This window comes from Sphaeramia orbicularis, chromosome 15, assembly GCF_902148855.1.
Source record: "Sphaeramia orbicularis chromosome 15, fSphaOr1.1, whole genome shotgun sequence".
Lineage (NCBI taxonomy): Eukaryota > Metazoa > Chordata > Actinopteri > Kurtiformes > Apogonidae > Sphaeramia > Sphaeramia orbicularis.
Window position 1 is genome coordinate 14,317,754 of NC_043971.1, and position 22,692 is coordinate 14,340,445.

A 22,692-nucleotide genomic window follows, 5' to 3' on the forward strand; every position below is an offset into this window, starting at 1 on the left:
AAAACCATAAATTTCCCTCTTTGTTTCAGTGTAAAAAAAATAAAATAACACAAAAATGTTTACATTTACAGACTAGCCTTTTACAATAATGTGAATAACCTGAAATGTCTTAAGAGAAGTATGTGGAATTTTTACTGTATTCTGTCTGTTACTGAATATTTTGTGTATTTGTAGACCCACTGTGATCTGTTGTGACGCACATGTATAAATGATAAACTAAAAGTGTAATATTGTTAACATTGCACTTATTTTTCTTAGGAATTTTCAGGTTGTTCATATTTGTTCATGTTATGTTCAAGTACAGTTTGTAGATGTAAACGGTTTCATCACAGACTTTTACTTTTTTTCCAGTCAAAAACATAGACGAAACTCTGCAGTTGACATTATTTATAAGTTCTTATCCTATTACTTGAATTATTTTACTGGTCTGGCCCACTTTATATCATATTAGGCGGTATGTGGCCCTGAACAAAAATGAGTTTGACACCCCTGCCTTAAACCCTCTATTTTACAACCTAATAATTGGTTAGAGGGAAAAAATATTTGATCATAACTAAATAGCAAGAGTTTTGACAAATGGCAATTCTCAATATAATATACTTTTATTTATTTATTTATTTATTTTTTACAATATTTACAACATACAGATAATATTAACATTATATTCAAATGTATTTTGCATAGATATATACATTTATTATACTGTGTGTTTAGAATATGACATATATAATATAATAGTTAAATATCAATGAATTTGGAATTTATTTATGAGAGTTTATAAAATGAACCCAGAATGACAGCAGAAAACTTTGTTACTTTTCAAACATTCACACTCATAAAACTCCTCAAATTTTTTTTTTCATTTCAAAATACATTTTCTTGAAAATATAAGTAATTACCTACTCAAAAATATAAGTTTGGTGTAGATTATTGTAATTTAATTTTTTTGACCAGATGTTATCCTTCCCTTGACTTTGCCCAATAATGACTTAACAGGATACTATTATTTATCATGTAAACAGGTATGATAATATTTCCGTGTCCCATGTAAACTCTATGTCCAGAATATGATCAAAACCATGATCAGCCAAATACCAAGTACTAGTGTGTGTGTAGCCCCAGACACTGTGAGTGGAATGAATCTGTTAATGATCTCACATGTAGCAGTACTGGGGGCCGTATGTCCATTATATGTTCATTTCTTGCAGTCGGATCATGACGTTTCTGATTGGTTCCTTAATTAATGGAGGTAATCCATCCATCCATGAAGACTTTTTTGGTGACGACGTTCCATCCGTCCATGAAGGTTTTGTTGATGAAGACATTCCATCCATCCATGCAGCAACTTTTTCACGGCTCTTCTTCTGAGCCTCAGCGGCATCTGGTATGAACCACATACAGTTAATTAGAATGCATACAGTTCTGTCGTGTACATGTGTCAAAGACGAGGATGTCTTTTGTTTTATCACACCACTGTAGTTATGAATGAATGAATGAATGAATGTTTATTTCAGTTAAATACAAAATACAAAACATATACATATTAAAAAAAAACCAACAACAAAACAAAACATATACATATTAAAAAACAAGCAAACATAAAATTAACACATTTTGTAACTGAAAAAGGCAGATGATTATGATTCTGATTTTTCCACTTTGTGCCACAGTTGGCTCTGGATGGAACAGGCATAAAACCAATTAACTTAAATGTGCCAGTACTTACCAACAGTGTTATTGTTGGTCATGTATTTTCCAAAGACATACTCCATCAGTCGTACCTCCCTCCTGGCCCACTCCCTCTCAAACAGGTGCTTCCATTCAGACTTGAACTGGTCCTTCTCAAAAATGATAGACAGAATATCTACACAAAATGAAGAATCAAACTTATTTTAATATGTAGTGTAATAAAAGAAGGAATTGGTTGCAATCTGCAGCTTCATTGTGGTAGGGAGAGGTCAGTAAAGAAAACACACGAACATTTCATGCCGAAAAAAACATGTTTTATACTTAATATAGCTGTGATGACTGAGCTAAATGGAGGCGTCTTATTGACTTATCTGAAACATCACAGGAAGTTGTTAATCAGAACATAATCTGGTTAAATTGCAAAGTCACTTCCTACTTCAGGATCATGTCCTGTCATTCCTTTGTATTGAATCTACTGCAATACATGTGATGATAAAGAGTAGAGGAAGTGGATGAGGCTTAGTTATGATTCATAGCTTAAGGAGAAAAACATTAACTTAGGTGTTAACCAAAAATAACATGTTATCCAGCTAAAATAATTGCCAAAATTATTACAGAAAGCATCTTATATGATGTGTTTTCCATCTTTGCACTTCTTGTTTGGATTCCCTGACCTTTATCTGCTCTGTCCGGTTCAGGAGAAGGTAAATAAACTAAAGATAACCACTGAACATGAAGTGATGCACTGCTGTAAACAGACCAGGAGCTTCAGCAGTATTTGAGACACTTCAGACCAGGATCTACTGTAAGTAACTGACCCTGTAACCACACTAATCACTGTTTCTTTTAAAGCTGCGTATTACTTTCGTCACCAATTTTTCATCAAATTTTTAAAACCCGGGTCATAGCCTAAGTATCATATACCGTAAGTCTTTCTGTGATTATGCACCTGTATTTATTCCCTCACGGTGAACAATTTTGAAGTGTTCTCCACCATAAACAAGTGTGGAGCTCCTCTTCCCACAATGCACATCATGACAAATTTCCAAAAATGCCCAAGTGACCTACCGGCTCTTTTTGTAAATAAATGGATTGTTTACGGTGGAGTACACTTTGAAATTGTTCACCATGAGGGAAGTGATTCAGGTGTGTTATCACGGAAAGACTTAGGGATTCGTGATACTTAGGCTATGACTCAGGTTTTACAGATCTGATGAAAAATTGGTGATGAAAGTCATATGCAGCTTTGAATAAATGAATTTAGAAGAGAGATGTTATAGTAAATTATCATACTGGCTACGCTGTTGTACCTGGAAATGAGTTTTATGGCACCATAACGCCAGACTTAGCAAGGCATGTCATACTAAACCAAATAAAACCATTTGTATCGTATTTGCTACGCCAGGTTCTAAGACCTTTATCCTATCAACAAGATCAATGCTTTCCTTAAAAACATGTTGTATGTGACTCGATTCATATTTTCTACCCCCTGGTGGATTATCATCCCGCTACAGCCAGTGGAAAGGCTTTGCCCCCCCTTTATAATATGGCTACTAACATTAAATCATCACAACATGCATTTTGTAGGAAAGTCTTTGCTAATTTTTAAAAAGATATGTTAAGATTTGAAGTTGAAATTATGGTGCCATTAAAGGGAAATAAAAAGGCTGTAAAAAAAAATGTTATGTAAAAAAAAAACCTTACCTGAAATGTTGGAGATTTTCGAAATGTTACAGGTAAAATTTATTTTTGTATCTAAAGTTAACATTGTTGTGAAGAGAAGTTGCCAAAAACGCCCATTGCATCGAATGTGATACAACAAGGCATATCATACTAAACCCTATAAAACCATTTGTATCGTATTTGCTACGCCAGGTTCTGAGACCTTTATCCTATCGACAAGATCAATGCTTTCCTTAAAAACTTGTTGTATGTGACTCGATACATATTTTCTACCCCCTGGTGGATTATCATCCTGCTACAGCCAGTGGAAAGGCTTTGGGTTTCTTTTCCCCCCTTTTCAATATAGCTACTAACATTAAATCATCACAACATGCATTTTGTAGGAAAGTCTTTGGTAATTTTCAAAAAGTTATGTTAAAATTTGAAGTTGAAATTATGGTGCCATTGAAGGGAAATTAAAAGGCTGTAAAAAAAAAAAAAAAAACTTTACCCGAAATGTTGGAGATTTTCAAAATGTTACAGGTAAAATTTCTTTTTGTATCTAAAGTTAACGTTAAGAAGAAAAGCTGCCAAAAACCCCCAATGCAACAAGGCATGTCATACTAAACCCTATAAAACCATTTGTATCGTATTTGCTACACCAGGTCCTGAGACCTTTATCCTATCAACAAGATCAATGCTTTCTATAAAAACTTGTTGTATGTGACTCGATATGTGTTTTCTACCCCGTGGTGGATTATCATCCCGCTACAGCCAGTGGAAAGGCTTTGCCCCCCCCCCCCCCTTTTCAACATGGCTACTAACATTAAATCATCACAACATGCATTTTGTAGGAAAGTCTTTGGTAATTTTCAAAAGGTTATGTTAAAATTTGAAGTTGAAATTATGGTGCCATTAAAGGGAAATGAAAAGGCTGTAAAAAAAATGTTACGCAAAAAAAAAACCTGACCTGAAATGTTGGAGATTTTCAAAATGTTACAGGTAAAATTTCTTTTTGTATCTAAAGTTAACGTTGTTGTGAAGAAAAGTTGCCAAAAATGCCCAATGCATTGAATGTGACAAAAAAATACATCATAAACAAGTTTCCATTGGGTCTTCATTTCCAAATGCACATGACCATTGAGTTGTTTAATTTAACGGCAGAAAACACAGCATTGTATTTGCTTACAAAAGGCTCCATATACTCTTCTGAAGTAGAATAAGTAAAAATGTAATTCTGTCTTTTCAGAGAGTTTCAGAATGTTTGAATTGTGTTTAAATGTCTTGTACATTACATTTACAGAATTACTTACCAAAGGCTCCACATTCTCTTCTGAAGTATATTTGCAAAGCGATCTCCAGCACCTCTTCTAGGCTTTTTCCACCCAGTTCATCTCTTAGGATTTTTTCAACTTCATCTCTTGTATGTGTCGTCCTCTTAACTAGATTTTAATTAGAAAAGTTTGTGTTTAGTTTTCTTTCAAACACAGATATAAAAAAAACACAAATAAAACATTAAAGAAAACGACCTTTGAGTAAGTCTTTACATAAAACATGGACTTACACGTGAATGGAATGTCCATGCTTGATTTGTCATATACTTCGGCCATTGGTCTTTCATCAAATCGTGCAAGATATTCTGCAGATTCCCATGACCCCCAGCCCCAAACTCTGTGGAAGACATCTACCATCTTCTTCAGATCCTCATCCACTGGTTCCTCAGCTGATGTCTCCTCTGTTCGGTGTGGAGTTGCTGTGGTGTTTTGTTTGTCCTCATTTGAAGGTATGTGAAAGCTCTGATCATGCGCCACCATGTCCACAACCATGTCTACCAGCTGTTCTCCCAGAGTGCGAAGTTCGCTTTGTCCTTTTGCATAATCACTGAAGACAAAGTATCTGTTCCCACACTGCTCCACCAGCCAGATCAGAGCCTCCCCTTCACTTTCAATGTGCTGCTCAATGTCAAAGTTTCCAAGCCAGTGAGCTCTAGTGAAGACCACCATGGTGTTCTGCCAGACTGTCTCACCAAAAGGTTTCATGTTGTCTACTATGATCTTCTTTTGTTCATTGGTAAATGAAGTATCAGTTGGGATCATTAGGAGGAAAGCACGGCCAGAGGAAACCTTGTCATGGGATCTTTCTTTGGCAGATGTGTGGCCTGTTTCCTCATCCTCATCCTCATCTAATGCCTTCATGATCTCAGATCTGACCAAATTTGGCACCAAATTGGCAGAAAAGAATTTCCACCATCCAGGGGTATCTACAACAGTCACCTTCAGTCCATTTTTCATGACTTTTGTTTTTCTGACACATTTTTCTCTTCTTTCTTCTAGCAGAGGTGTGTCCAGTATGGCAGTGCTCACTCTAGTTTTAACAGCAAAAACCCAACCAAGCGTGATGATGGTTACCTCAGATATGGACGCTCCTGGAAAAAAAAAAGTGAGATTAGTCAAGATTAGTCAGAACTGTCTCAAAAATGGTCAATGCATATTTAGACATACAGCTAAAGGCCCTTCCAAACTCGGTGCATGAGTCATAAATAACCAAAAAATTGGGAAACACTGTCCCAGGAATATTTGCATTTGCAGTATTTTTACTGGTGGACATAAGAGTTTCCTGCAGTTGCAACACTTGCTCTGCAAAAAACAAAATAAATAAGTACAAATGTTTATCATCTTTATTCCCTCTGATCTACATCTGTAGTGTCTGATCCTTTTCTATGACCAGAGTCCAGGTAAAAAGACACAAACATGAAAAACTGTAAATGATTCTTCTGATGTTCAGAAATTGCTTTGTATCCTGATTGTTGTTGTTGCTCCACATGTTGCCCTTCACTTCATCATCTTTATCATTTGAGTGTCTCATAATAAACAGTGAATAGAAGTCAACAGATCCATCATTGTTGTTGTCAGATGACATCTGTTTCACATAAATGATTTGTAGACACTTTAAAGCGGGGTACAAACATAAGGATTTTCTAAATCTGAAGAGATTTTTTATCTGTTACAGAACCCACATATGAAGACAAAAAATCAGGCATTGAACAGTTTTGATGGTTCTGTGTGTGGTGTGCTCTGATAATTTCAACACACCACTCACATAATGATTCTGTCCCACCACCGATCTAGAATCTAGTCCTCCAAGACAGAAGTCTCAAGTGATCAAATGTGAAATAACAAAAATGAAGAAGAAGAAACATAGGATGACTCTGGAGCAGAGTCCTGAATCGGGTCGGGTCGGGTAACCCCACCCCCCCGAAAAAAAGGGTCGGTTAACCCACAAAAACATGTGGGTGTGGTTAAAACAAAAAGAGAAGAATTTTCATGGGTACGGGCTCGGGTAAAATTAACCTCCTGAGACCCAGCTGTGGGGTTTCAGTCCACATTTGTGGACAAGAGTTTCACAACTTTATATAAAAAAAGAAAACTGTCCACCACAAAGGACATTCCATAAACATTTTAAAAACTGCAGCTGAAAAAACTGTTGCATCATGATGTTTCCAATATAGGTACTTTAATAAAAAACCAAAAAAGCTGGTACTTTGCTGACATTTCCTGGGTCTTAGGAGGTTAAACAAAATGCAGGTGGGTAGTGGGCAAGGAAGTACAAAAATAAAAATTTGTGGATGAAAATAATTTGCAGGACATTTAATGATGATGATCATCGAATTTGATTGTGGTTGATCCACAGCTGGTTTGTTTTATTTTGAAGTGAGCTTCAGGTCTGTTTACATCCGGCCACAGATGTCAGTGAGCAGCACATATTAGAGTTTAAAGGATGGCATACGTTTTAGGCAAAAATAAAGCCCTTAAAAGTAAGTTACTGTGTAGACAATGTGTTTAATAACGGGTCAGGTCGGGTTGTGGGTCTAATGTACACGGGCATGGGTGGGTACAGGTTTGGAAAACTGGACCCGTGCAGGACTCTGCCCGGGAATAGTTGGCTTTCCCCACACACGAAGATTTTTCATCGTAAAAATTGAACAAGTATAATTGTCAGGCCTGACCCATTTTAGAGCCGATTATCAGGACAAATTCACGCTTAACACACCTCAGACCAAAGGATAATCTTATAAGACATAAAATGATCTGGCATTTGCCATCCTTGGTTGGGAAGTGGGAAAATTGGGACAAAAACAGCCTGATTATCTTTAAGTGTGTACCCGGCTTTAGTTGGATCTTGAATGCTCCAAAATTTGACATGACCCTAAAAAATATAAAATGCCATGTTTTTGCCATAAAGCAAAATAATAAGGAAGTTGGCAGCTACACTGAGATAAAAGAATAAAGTACAACAAAGTAGGAACACTGAAGTTCCAAACATAAACTCTTAATGCTTGGTAATGGTGCCAAATCAAAGGTTGAAAAGTGAAAAAACATGTAGTGATGCAGCTTTCAACATTTAGTTCAGACTGAGACACAAAACAAACTGCAGAGAGTCTACATGTAGGAAGGAAAACTAGGAAACTGTGGCTAAAATATTATCTGCTTAAACTGAAGGCATGTGGATCAGCACTGATGCTTACAACTTACAAAGAACCAGTGGTCCATGGAGAGGGACACTTATGGGCTGTATTTTAATTTTAATGAATTTAATTTTTGCTTCTTTGCTGACTGCTATCACACATCACAGCTCATTCCCATTTGATACATATTTTTGTGTTCATTAACTTTCTCTAAAACCTGTTACTAGTTCAATATCATTCTGATGCAACTTCTGTTTGGACGTGTTAGCAACGAACCCTAAGGCTTATTGGAACAGGGCTTTAGACGAACATTTTCATAAACCGCAAAAATCATACTCTCTCACTCCTGTGACACATATTACAGGTTAAACAGGAAGACTTTCAAGAGTTAACTTTTTTTTTTTTTTTTAAACAAATACATTTCATGTGAGTCACTGAATGAAACACAGTGAAATCATTTGTAAAGAGACTATCCAGGACATGCATGCCTTACGGACAGACAGAGAGCAGACAAATTTAATCTGACTGAAAAGAGTACAAAATACATTCCCATAGTGAGTTGATATAAATAACAATAATAATAATAAAAAAAAAAAAATCTTCTAACCTGTCATGTCTTGTCTTTTGTCATTTTTTCCTCTTTTTCTTCTGTTTTCTGCTCTCTTGACCACTTCTTGCCTGTTTTTGAGAATATTCTGGATCACATTCTCATCAGTTTCAAAATGTCTTCCTCCATTTCTCTTCACCAGAGTCTCAACCTGGTGCAGAACAGTTTGACTCAGAGTTGGACGAGTCCTCGTGCTATCAAACACATACCTTCGCCCACATCTGTCGAGGAGTTCATTCAGGTCTTTTCCTTCCCCAGTGATGTATTCTTCAATAGTGGTGTTGTCCAACCAGTCTCCACAGGTAAACAACACAATAGTGTGGTTCCACACATTTTCCCCATAAAGCTCTAAGTGGGCCTTTACTGCATTAGCACATGCACTTGTGAACGGTAAGTCCACCTCAACCAGCAGAATAAAAGCATGTGGTCCTGGTTCACAGCGGGTCACACTAAGCACCAGTTCATCTTTGACCAGTTCTGCTGTATCACACAGATGGTAACTCCTCAGCCATGCAGGAGCTTTGACCAGCTGGATCACCTTACCGTTCACCTGCGCTGAATGTGTCTCACTCTGAGCAGTTCTCTTCCCCCATTCAAAGGCTGTTCCTCCTAAGATTCCATTTGCAATAGAGTTAACTCCATATCTCTGTGATCCAACAAGGACGAGGCTGAAATCTGGAGGTTCTTCTAATAAGAAAAAAGAACAGGAAAATTATTTTAATTTGGATGGTTGAATTCTTGGGTTTAATCACATGTTAGTCAGTATTGGTCAGGATTCTTTTGTGTCACTACATTTTCTTTGTTTCACTTGTCAGTCGTAAATTTCTTAGGATAGGTCACATACTAAACTGACAGATAAATGACCACAGGACTTTACCTTTGGTACACTTTTAAATACACATGCCCACAGACAATTGTAAACAAGAGATGAGAGATAAACACAGTCATTATGGGTTTTGCATTGAGCTGAGGAATCACATCTGCTTGACTTTAGAGCACAGGTGTCAAACATGCAGCCCGGGGGTCAAATCCGGCCCACCAAAGGGTCCAGTCTGGCCCTTGGGATGAATTTGTGAAATGCAAAAAATTACACTAAGAAATTAACAATCCTTGTAGTTCAGGTTCCACATTCAGACCAATTCAATCTCAAGTGGATCAAGTCGGTAAAATACTATTATAATAACATATAAATAATGACAACTCCAAATTTTTCATGTAAATATTTTCATGTATTTACACTAAAACAAAGTATAATTTCGCAAAAAAAATGGGAATAACCTGAACAAATATGAACAACCTGAAATGTCTCAAGAGAAGTAAGTACAATTTTAACAAGATTCTGCCTGTTATTAAATGTTTTGTATATTGGTTGATCCACTGTGATCTGTATGTTATAATGTACATGTGTAAATGATAACCTGAGACAGAATATTGTCAAAATTACACTTATTTTTATCAGTTTGTTCGTGTTTTTCACATTGTTTGAAAGGATAGTTTGTAGATGTAAACCTTTTCATAATGTAAATTGACTTTTTTGCTCTGAAACATAGACAAAAGTTTGGAGCTGACATTATTTATATATTATTATGCTATATTATTTTACTAGTTCGGCCCACTTCAGATCAAATTTAACTGAATGTGGCCCCTGAACTAAAATGAGTTTGACACCCCTGCTTTAGAGTAAGATGACACCAGTCCATTTTCTGTGATCCAACCCACCTATAGCACAATGGGGTCAGCCCATAGTTTGGAGATCAGTTTACAAGGATGATAAAAGTGATGTACATTGGAATGTTTGGGATCCATTTTTCCCCGCTTGGAGTGTCAATCCTCAGCTGAGTTCTATTTTGTTTGTGATCAGATCAAGTCAATAATAAATTTATAAAAATGAGACCTAAAAGAATCCAACTTATTCTTGGAGCTGCCAACAAAAGAACATTCTAACAAACACAAACACAAAAATATGTAATATACAGTATTTACTTTGCCTACACAGTGAATGACTGTTTGTACTCACCATTTGACCATGTTTGTTGTCTTGTTTCCATTGCTGAGGTACTTGTTAGTAAAATGCTCATGTTAAAAAGGGAACCTGCAATACTCTTTAAAATAATGTTTAGTTTGCTGTGTGAGAAAGAACTAATGCAAATGTTGCTTATTCTGCAGCAACTCTACTCGATCAGTACTCAACACTGGGCGTGTTATAGTGATGGTACAGTTTGATCATTATAAACTAATCACAACCCAAAACCGGTTTAAGGCAGGTCCAGTGCATTTCACAACCTTGCACAAAACTTTTTCACAGACAACATGATAAAACATTTGAGAGAATAAACTTAGAAACACATGTTTACAAACAGAATAGTATCTAATATACAGTATTTACTTTGCCTACACGGTGCTCGTACTCACCACTAGATTCTTTGCTGTTTTCCATCATAGAGACACTCATCTTTAATGTTTATTGTTAAAAGAAGAACACCTGCCACGCAAAGGAACTAGGAAATACTGAGTATCTTCAATCAGCTGCAGCATTCCACACGTCAGTTTAAACCGGTTTGGTCAGATTGCTGGAATGCATTTGAAGGCAACCTCAGGTGAAGTAACCTAAACTGAGGTGTTTGCTTTTCAATCTCTAGTTGTAGTAACCACAGTTTAAGTTACACAAAAATTATATGGGTGCCTTAGGTTAATTGGATACGTTAGTTAGTTAGAATGTAACTTCAATCTGCACCAAAAAATGATGAATAAATATGTAAAAACAAAATAAATAAATAAATAATAAAAAAAGAGAGAGAGAGAGAGAGAGAGCGAGAGAGAGAGAGAGAGAGAGAGAGAGAGAGAGAGAGATATTTGAGATTTCACCCATTATAAGTAATTGGGAGAAAAAAATTATTTAAAAAATCCATTAAAAATTTTAACTTGGACCTACTTTTCCCAAATCAGATCTGTTCTTGGTCACGGGCAATCTACAAACCCAATTTGGTATGAATTCAACTAATACTTTTGCTACTAGTGTTGAAAACAACACCCCTTTCCTCCCCTTTGGGGGGGCGGGGTAAAAATATTACAGTCAGTGCTGGGAGATTATTATGCATTTACTCCTCTAATACATGCCACTTATAACATTCTAATTTTACAAGTCAAGAAAGTCTGTTTGTTGTACAACTCTTGACATCAAATGGTAATGATCCATAAATAGAGAGACCACACACTTACTGGAACCCTTTCTGTCTACAGTCTGTTCAGATGTCTTATGATTTCCATCTCTTTTAATAGCCTAGTTCTTCACCTCAGTCTCCAAGACCGAGGTGAAATGTGCCAAAGTAACAGGTGTTTTGGTGTTGGTGACGTGCATCACATGTGATGACTGATGGAATCTACTGAACCAGTTCCCACACTGAGATCACTTTACTGTCTTTACACCAAACTTCAGCTTTATGAGCTTGAAAAATGATCTTTTAAATAGGAAACCATAAAACGTGGAAATGGTGGTACAGTTCAAACAGGATAAAAAAAATGAGGTGTCAAGGTAGCTGCCAAGGGGGACACCAGAAGGGGCAGGATTTCACTGTTCCATTTTATGTGGAGCTACAGACAACTATGCTTAAAATGTAAATGCAGGTAATTGTTTGTTGTACATGCAGAGGTTTGACTTGCTGTGAAATGGCTGGAGCCTGTCACATGATCATGGCACATACGTTAAGAGTTTATGCCAGTATTTTTCAACCTTGGGGTCGGGACCCCATGTGGGGTCTCCTGAAATTTCTAATAATTGATAAAAATACAAAAAACAACTTACTAATAAAAGATATATGGTGAGTTGAGAGAGACAATCACAATATATAAAAGACACGACAAACTCTGAAGCTGAAACTGAAGCACTGTGGTACTGTTTATCTGTCAAATGTTCATTGTGGTCAGTTTCAGATGCTGCAGCTCTTTCATAATTCGTAGTTTGAGTTCTTGTTTGTTCAGTATTAATTGTCAGCCTTGTAAATCCAAGCTGGACTGACTGTACATATCCTGACCATGGAAAATAAAATTCTCACTTTGTGCAGTAATCTACACCTGGCTTTTCTGCCTCCGTCCATAATAATATACATTATATAGACTAAATGTCGTCTAAAAATAACATTTATTTGCAAAATAGTATAGCCAACTATTACATGATCAAAGACAAATTATTTTGAGCAAATCACATGTCTCTGTTCTGAATGTCTGGGGTCGCCAGAAATTTGTGACGTTAAAATGGGGTCACGAGCCAAAAAAAGGTTGGAAACCACTGTTTTATGCTCATATAAAGATGACTGTAAATGATGTAAATCTGAATCAAAGTTCTGCAAAGTTAATATATTTCCTGTCCTTTTCTCTCTCTGATATAATCGATTACATCAGACTCTACAAGTGCTCTTTCCATCTTTAGACAGTTGATAGGCATTTAAAAGGCTACATGGGTGAGTAAGTTCTTATTAAGTATGAGTCACACGGTCACACTCTCATTCCAACTTTCCATAAAAGAGTGATTACATACGTTCAGAAAGCGGTAGAAAAGCGTTGCTGTGGTGACTGAACATGTCCTTTTGAGTTGATGAGGGTCCTGTGGTGAGGAACAGTGATGTGCTGTGGTCCAAGGTTACTTTCTGTTCTCTTCAAGAAACCTACCACACAACACAAGCTGCAATTCTGAGTGTACGTTATTGCTGAAGGAATACAACCTGATGCACACATTCACACAACCAATTAGATAAAACTGATGATAGGCAGCTACAGTCATAAATTATTCTGTATCTCCATGTCCTGCAGAGTTACAGGTAATTCATCTGTAGCTAGAAAAGCTTTTATCTGAATTTGCAAGGATGGAATATTAGTTCAAGTGTTAAAGGAGTGACATTTTGTTTTTGTTTTTGTAAATGGAATTATGCATTTTAAAACATTTCCCTGTGGTCTATATAAACTGTAAATGCTATGCTTGGGTCTGAATTCTTCATTAATTTAACTCCACAGGTCCATCTTCAACAATATTTCTGAGTAATGACACCAGAAAGGTCGTTTTGAGCGCTGGCCCTTTAAATGCAAATGAGCCACTTCAGGCCACACCCCCTCCAGGTTGTTGGAATTGGCTTGAAGTTTGGACATATTTTCAGTTTTTACTACAATCACTGCTGCTGACAAACTATTATGTCGTACTCAGAGAAATGTTCGTCGGAAGTCTTGACCTTATATGTGCAAATGTTGTAACATAACTAGTTCTAAAACATGACAAATTAAGCAGGAATTAAAACAGGTTGTAGAAATCCACTAAATTTTTGCCAATATGAATATAAAGATAGCTTTGCAGCACCTGGAGGGTTCAAATTCAAACTTTTTTGAACTACAGGGTGGGGAAGCAAAATTTACAATATTTTGAGGGAGGGATTGAAAGACAGTGTATGACCAATTAGTTTATTGAAAGTCATGAGAATTTATTTGCCACAAGAAAATGTACATAATAGAAAATGTTTTTATTCTATGTGTCCTCTTTCTTTCTCAATAACTGCCTTCACACACTTCCTGAAACTTGCGCAAGTGTTCCTCAAATATTCGGGTGACAACTTCTCCCATTCTTTTTTAATAGTATCTTCCAGACTTTCTCGTAATAGTTTTGCTCATAGTCATTCTCTTCTTTCCATTATAAACAGTCTTTATGGACACTCCAACTATTTTTGAAATCTCCTTTGGTGTGATGAGTGCATTCGGCAAATCACACACTCTTTGACGTTTGCTTTCCTGATTACTCATATGGGCAAAAGTTTCTGAAAAGGTATGGATAATAGTGTTAGGTATGATTATGACATCAATATATGTTTGGTTTCAAAACAATTGACGAAGTGCCTGCTGAGAAAAAACAACTAAGTGTTCATTGTAAATTTTGCTTCCCCACCCTGTATTAGGGTCCAAATACACAAATAAATGAACCAAAGACTAATAAAAGTGGATTTAGTAAAATATGACCCCTTTAAATACAGTCAACACCTACTACAGCAGTTTTTAAAATCCATTGTATGTGATTGGCTATGTGTACAGACCTGTTAATATCATTATTATTGTCCTTTTTTTTTATTTTATTTTTTTTAAACTTAGTTATTTAGTTTATTTTACTTTTTTCCCTCTTTCTTTTTCTTCCTTTCAGTGAGCATTATTGATACCCTTTTTTTCTTTACAAAAACAAAAACAAAAAAAAAAAGAGAACTGTACTTTGTACTATTGATGTCCTGTATGTCTTATGAGACTGTTCTGAATAAAAATTTGAAAAAATCCATTATAATGGGTGAGTTATCATTTGTTTGTAACTTGCCTATTGAAATGCAAATATGTAGACGTTATCTATCTATCTATCTATCTATCTATCTATCTATCTATCTATCTATCTATCTATCTATCTATCTATCTATCTATCTATCTATCTATCTATCTATCTATCTATCTATCTATCTATCTATCTATCTATCTATCTATCTATCTATCTATCTATCTATCTATCTATCTATCTATCTATCTATCTATCGCAATCTATTGTTGTGCAACACACAAGTACACATCAATAAATCAAATAATATAAAAACATAATAAAAAGAAATATACTCAATTAGTGAGGGTAAAAATATTCATAAAAAGTACAGATGTAGATACAAGCAAAAGGATTTCACACCAATAAAAAAAAACTAAAGAGGGTTAGAAACAACACTAAAGGTAAACTATCTTTTTAGAATAGAATAGAATAGAATAGAACAGAATAGAATAGAATAGAATAGAATAGAATAGAATAGAATAGAATAGAATAGTCTTTATTGTCATTGTAACATGAAAAATGTACAATGAAATTAAAAAAAGTGTCAACCAATCAGTGCATAATAAAAACAACAACACAGACATAAACATCACAATAGTAAATAAATAATTATAAAAATAAACACACATGGCCATTCATTCAATCACTGTATACATGTGCTGTGTTAAACATTGCTTTTTATGGCATTGAGGCATTATATGGCATTTTTCTCCTGGAGTTTAGTCGGGCAATAGCTGAAGGTACAAACAAGCAAAAAATCAATCAATGAATCAATCAATCAGTCTTTAGTAGTGTGTCTACAGGGACACTGGGCAGGAAGAGACTGCTCAAAATAAACACTATTATGCAAACTGATCACTGTAAATCAATGTAATCATTGTAATTTTCTGCAAATGATGGATTTATGTAATCTCGATGTAATTTGTTTTTGGAATATCCAGTAGATTTTTGACTTAACTGCAATGTAAGATACCTTAGATTGATTTAATACAGAAAACGTCTGCAAAAATATGATGAAATATGACTCATGATGCACTGCATTTAGTAAAGAAATGAATCCTGTCACTAAAGGAACTAGAAGCACTCGGAGAGCGCAGACCTCCGCCAAGGCTGATCAGTGCCCCCCCCCCCGTGGGCCCCCCCCACGCCAAGGAGGTTATGTTTTTGCCAGGGTTTGTTTGTTTGTTTGTCTGTCTGTTTGTCTGTCCGTTAGTGTGCAACATAACTCAAAAAGTTATGGACAGATTTTGATGAAATTTTCAGGGTTTGTTTGAAATGGGCCCCCCCGTGGGCCCCCCCACCCCCGATCACCACCAAAATTTAATCATTTCTTCCTTATCCCATTTCCAACAAACCCTGAAAATTTCATCAAAATCTGTCCATAACTTTTTGAGTTATGTTGCACACTAACGGACAGACAAACAGACAGACAGACAGACAGACAGACAAACCCTGGCAAAAACATAACCTCCTTGGCGGGGGTAATTATAATGCGCACACCAAGACTCAGCCATCAAAGTGTTTTTACATAAATAATGTTTGCTTTATTTAGTATTTCTACTGTAAAATTTCTTGTTTTTCCTATCTTACTAAAATTATCATTAGAGTCTTGAGAATAAAGAGTTCTGCCAAAGATGCCAGTGTATTGCACTGTAAAGATATGAACTGAATGTATTGACGCTGACCATCCTGAAAGGATTTTATGTGACCACTAGAGGGAGTAGTGGGTCACTCTGCTGGTCTCCCATGGTGAGGAAAACTAACACCATAGGACCTTTGATGAAAGCGTCAGAAAGTGACCAGATGGGATGAGAACCATTAAAAAATATCTTTTAGAGTTAAATAAACTGACTGTGGTAGCTTTTAGGACTAAATGTTCACTTGCTGCCTAATAAATCCAACCCAGTAAAAGGTACCACTGTAATGAAATAATCAATATTATTACCACTTCTCCTGTCAGTGGTCACAATGTTATGGCAGATCAGTGAATAAAGTAGTCTAAATGAGCTCAACCTTAAATGTCTTCAGCTGTAAAATACAGCACACAAATTAATATATCAGTAAAAATTATTAAAAATAAATAAATAAATAAATAAATAAAAACACAATATGTAATAAAATACTGACAGACCTTTTAGACTTGCATACTTTTATTGAAGGAAGGTTTGGAATGAAGTACTTTTATTCATCTGAGAGCCTACAGCACCATCTAGTGTTCAACACCAGTCACCAGTTTAAATAGATCATTGTTTACTTTTCATTTTGAGAATCTGAGAAGGACTAACCTCAAGTGAACTTCCTTTAGAGCAGGGGTCTCAAACTCATTTTCTTTCACTGTCAGCCTGATTTGATCTCCAGTGGGCCGGACCAGGAAAATAAAAGCATAATAACCTGTAAATAATGACAACTCCAAAGTTTTGTCTTTGTTTTAGTGCAAAAAAAACCCATTAATTAATGAAAAATACTTACTATTCAACAAACTATTCAAACAAAAAAATATGTGAGTAACCTGAAAAAACTGAAATTTCTTAAGAAAAATAAATGCAATTTTAACAATATTATTCCTCACCTTATCATTTCTACGTGTATTATGGAACCAAACTACAAAGACACTAAACACTGAGTAACAGGCAGAAAATTGTTAAAATTGTACTTAATTTTCTTTAGACATTTCAGGTTGTTCATATTTGTTCATGTTATTCGCATTTTATTGTTACAGGATAGTTTGTAAATGTAATATATTTTCAGAATTTAATGTTATTTTTTGCACTAAAACAAAGAAAAAAATTTGAAGCTGTCATTATTTATAGACATAATGTAACATATTTTTCACATTAAACCAAGAAGAAAAAGAAAATATGGAGTCACTATTTCTTGTAAGTTATTATGCTATTATTTTACTGTAGATCATATTGATCTATATGTGGAACCTGAACTAAAATGTTCACTCGCTGCCTAATAAATCCAACCCAGTAAAAGGTACCACTGTAATGAAATAATCAATATTATTACCACTTCTCCTGTCAGTGGTCACAATGTTATGGCAGATCAGTGAATAAAGTTGTCGAAATGAGCTCAACCTTAAAAGTCTTCAGCTGTAAAATACAACAAACAAATTAATGTATCAGTCAAAATGATTAAAAAACAAACAAACAAACAAAAAACAATATATAATAAAAAACTGACAGACCTTTCAGACTTGCATACATTTACTGAAGGAAGGTTTGGGATGCAGTAGTTACTCATCTGAGAGCCTACAGCACCGTCTAGTGTTCAACACCAGTCACCAGCTGAAATAGATCACTGTTTACTTTTCATTTTGAGTGTCTGAGAAGGACAAACCTCAAATGAACTTCCTTTAGAGCAGAATATAACCAACTGTTGTCAGGACAGTACAGGTCTTAAGTCAGAAGAGCTGATCTGCAACATTCCTCAAACCCTCAGGCATGACAAACAGAGGAGATCGCAGGGCTGATACAATTGACATTGTTGAAATACTTGTTTCATAAGATAAGTCTGTGATTTTCCAGACAGTATGATACTGCAGTGAAGTTCATCCTATAATGGCTTAGTCACTGGCTTTCACATTATAACGACAATTAGTGGAATAATTTGTGTTTTCTGAGGTAGAAACATAATACTATCATCAGTCTTCTTAATTAGTTTAAATATTAAAAGTACTTTCTTGAATCACATCCATTTTCCTCAGATGATGTTGCTCTTTCTTTTTCTGAACGCAACAGTTCTCAGATTTTCTGCCTGATGCCAAATAAAACACATAAAACAGTACTGGTATTTAACATAACACCACAAACTAAATACGTATAATGATTTATCGAATTTAAAAAGCTGCATATATATTCACTTCAACCAAACAGAACAGATTCAAAGACAAAGCTGTTAAGTCAAAGTTTATTTAATATATTTATTGTTCGATAACAATATATGTATAAAGTTTTGTGTTACCATAGCAGACCGGATTCTAAGCACATGAAGGGTGTTTGCTTTTACAAAGTTATACAAATATTTACAACACAGCCAAACCTCAGAAAGGCCATAACAGGCAGAGAAATTAAAAGCAAAAGTAAAAACTGAACTCAGAATATCTCTCACTAATAAATCTTAGACGTTTTCATCCAAACATGTTGTAAAGATGATATAAGTACTCTGCATTTAATAATGAATTAAGGCTGATTTAACTATTGAAATATAATTGTAAAAAATGGCTATTTTATAATGATCTGGATGCAACGAACATTGGAAACTGAAATGAAGGAGAGACGTACAGGAGGGACAAAGGCTGTAATCATTAAATAGTTAATTCAGTATTTTTGTTGCATCCCTTGGATTAAAGCTGAAAGTCTACACTTCAATAAGATCTTGCCTGATTAATTTCAGATCCACTGTGGTGGTGAACAGAGGCAACAGTTATGTCCCTGTCACATTATTGTCTGTGAAATATTTTGCAGAGACAGATTTCATGACACAACAGAAAAGAAAATCCACAATCTGTCAGTTTTCTGATAACGTCTGTTCCAAAAACCTTGATATAGACAAGAAAGTTCAGACTCTTTAGTGTCTGAGCAGTGATATCGCCGGACCTTGGGGGACTGAGTTTTCACTGCAGCTGCCCCCACCCTATGGAACTCACTCTGACAAAACATCAGGAACTCAGACTCCATACAAAACTTCAAATCACTTCTCAAAACTCACCTGTTCAAACTTGCATTTTCTTGAGCCTCTTTTTTTCTTGCTGTTCTGTTTGTTTGTTTGTGAAGTGCTTTTGAGTGTCGAAAAAAGTGCAACATGAGTGTGATGTATTATTATTATCTCACAAATCCTGCTTGTACCTAAACACTGTGAACACAGAAACTCTCAGTAGATGGATGTGAAAACACCGCTACAAACTGCACCAACATGACTCTTCCTCCATGAAGCTCAAAGATACAGAACACAAAACAAATATTCCCTATATACTAGAATATTTAGATTAGGACAACTAGTTACATAATTTGTCCATTTTGTTGTCTTTGCCAGGAAGGTATATGTTGTCTTTTTTACTACAGCATTATACATGTTTTTAAACTCTAATAATTACAATATTTACAGCGTATATTATAATGTTACATGGAAAACCCTGGAATAGACTCCCCTCGTCCCCAGCTCCCAAGAACCACCATGAACAGGAATTTTATGGTGACTGCTAACAGAACTTATGGAAAGAAATTTGATACTCTAACCTAACCTGAAACAGGAGGAAACTGATCAACAAATGCCACCAAACCTGAAACACCGAAGCTGATGTTTATCTCTGACAAGTATCTGGAGGGGAGGGGAGTCCAGAGGAGCTGGGAGGGAACCTGGAAACACACACAGTCACTAAATACTTGTCTTAACTCCTCAGTTCTCACTTCGACTCCTCAGCTTGTGTCTTAGCCCCTCCCACCAGAGATGTGAAAGGAGTTAAGGCCTTTACCTTGGAGCTGTCATTTTAAATAAATGTTGACTTGATACTAAGTGTGGAACAGTTGCATCATCTGTCTGTTATTTTGTCTAGATTTTATGATCCTTGTCAGATGAATGTTTGTGGAAAATTATGATTAACTTTTAATTCGATTAACAATGTAGCAGAATCTGACAGTAAGTGATGCAAGAGACAAATACATGCGTTTGATTATTTAAAGAACTATACAACCGCTGAATGGAGATATATAGATGAAGACAACCTTTTGTGACCAGTGTGTCGTGCTGCTTTTACATGTCATCGGTCTGATCACCAAAATCGCTTTGGAAAAGCCATAGCTCTGATTATAATGTCTCCATCTAGCCTCATCGGTCTTTAATCCTCCTTTGCTCACTGTGCATTTTAGGGAACTGACATCAAGATCCAAATACAGATATAGATGAAGTTTACAGAACATCAGGGGAAAATTCAGTTCCATAAGTGGGTCAAAAAAACAAACAAAAAACAAAAACAAAAACAAAAACAAATCATTATACTGAGGTGTTGTAGACAAGTAGAGCAAACATCAGTCCATGGAAACAGCTGTTGTGAACTACAAATTAATCACATTTTATCATGAAAATAATTGTGTTACAATGATAGGGAAACCCTTGACCTGAAAAAGAGGTAGGACAACAATGCCCAAATGCTTTTTTGTTTTAATGAGAATAAATGTACATTCACTGCTTATTTTAAGCTAATATATACATGACTAGTCAATGGCCTTTAAATGAATAAAAACAAAAGACTTTTCTCTCTCACTTTTTGTTCTTCCTGGATCCTCCAAGAATATTATCTGTTTGACAACATCAAAGCTCTTTTTAGCTCATTACCTCATATTCAGCTATGTACTGGTTTGTTTAATTCTTTTAACCTCTTTAAGATTCCTTTGACTATTTCCTTGATCAAAGGAGGCAGTTGATCCATCCATGGAGAACTTTTCAAAGGTGTCGATTTCACCGTCCAAAGAGAAGTGTCTTCACAGCTCCTCACGTGAGCTTCACCTGCATCTGGAATAGAACCACACAACACATCACTATATTGTGCTGCTGTGTTGAAAAGAGGACGATCAGGGACTTTCTTTTGTGTCACCAAAAGATTGACCCTGAATGAATAATCACAAACAGACACATGGAAACAACATTAAAAATGGGACCAATGGCCCTGTAGCTTACCGGCCAAATTAAAAACTTTGGAAAATGTATCCAGATGCCATTTATTATCACCCAGTTATGTGTATTTATTCTATTACACAAATAGCCCATGTTTTGGTCATATTCCAATCAGATCTGTTAAAAAATCAAATTCCAACTTGATATGATTGATACTGATTTATTGTATCGATCCACTTCCTATCTGTTATAATGGGGAAATTTTTCAAAGTCACACCAAATCAGATCCGGATCGAAATAATTTCAATACCTTGTGTTGACATCATCATGAAGAAGCTGTATACCAAGTTTGAAGTCAATCAGAACTGTAGTTTGGGAGAAAAAGACGATTGAATTTTTTTCCCCATAAGAGCCCATGTTAAATTGTCCGTAAATTCCCGGATCCAGAAGAAGATCCTGATCAGCATGTGGACATTATGTTTCTTTCATCTCCCCATCAGGGCTGGACTGTAGAAATTTACACTGGATATTATTTATATTTACTGAGTTATTGCATCCATCCACTTCCTATCTCTTATAATGGGGAAATTTTTCAAAGTTGCACCAAATCCAGAATCAGATCTGGAGCCAAATAATTTCACTAACTTTTGTTGACATCATCCTAAAGAAGCTGTATACCAAGTTTGAAGTCAATTGGAATTGTAGTTTCAGAGAAGAAGACGATTGAAGTTTTTGTAACAGACAACAGATGACGCCGACAGACGCCACATAGCGACAGTAGCTTACGGCCTGTCGGCCGGTAAGCTAAAAACAGTGAAGATGCTAAAATACTCACCAGCATCTTCTTTACTGTCAGTGAAATATTTTGTGAGGACATATTCCATCATTCGCTCTTCCCTCCTGGCCCACTCCCTCTCAAACAGCTGCTTCCACTCAGACTTGAACTGGTCTTTCTCAAACATTATCGACAGGATATCTGTACAAAATGAAGAATCAAATCTTAATTTTGAAGAAAGAAAAACATTCGTTCTGTGTATTCAGAATGTTTCATACTGTAAGTTTAACTCCTCTTTAAATGTAACTTACCAAATGCTCCACATTCTCTTTGGAAGTATATTTGCAGTGCAGTCTGCAACACCTCTTCCAGACTTCTTCCACACAGTTCATCTCTTAATATCTTTTCTATCTCTTCTCTCGTATGGCTCGACTTTGGAACTGGATTAAAATCACATCAGCTTGATGTTAGCTTTCTTCAAAACAAACAAACACACAATGGTAATGATGATCGTAATGCTCACTTAATGTTCAGTTAACACTATTTAG

General features: G+C 35.7%; 1 protein-coding gene across 1 annotated transcript in view; it reads right to left on the reverse strand.

Moving 5' to 3' along the window:
- Positions 1 to 709: 709 nt before the first annotated feature.
- Positions 710 to 22,692, reverse strand: part of LOC115434579 (uncharacterized) — a 40,985-nt gene continuing 19,002 nt past the window's right edge. Inside the window, exons 4-13 of the mRNA XM_030156615.1 lie at positions 22,456 to 22,584; positions 22,205 to 22,345; positions 21,103 to 21,267; positions 20,071 to 20,114; positions 10,441 to 10,594; positions 8,424 to 9,110; positions 4,916 to 5,776; positions 4,665 to 4,793; positions 1,727 to 1,864; positions 710 to 1,381 (exon numbers count right to left, since the gene is read on the reverse strand). Coding sequence (XP_030012475.1) covers positions 1,188 to 1,381; positions 1,727 to 1,864; positions 4,665 to 4,793; positions 4,916 to 5,776; positions 8,424 to 9,110; positions 10,441 to 10,594; positions 20,071 to 20,114; positions 21,103 to 21,267; positions 22,205 to 22,345; positions 22,456 to 22,584 — 2,642 coding nt within the window. The 3' untranslated portion in view covers positions 710 to 1,187. The remainder of the gene's footprint in view (positions 1,382 to 1,726; positions 1,865 to 4,664; positions 4,794 to 4,915; positions 5,777 to 8,423; positions 9,111 to 10,440; positions 10,595 to 20,070; positions 20,115 to 21,102; positions 21,268 to 22,204; positions 22,346 to 22,455; positions 22,585 to 22,692) is intronic.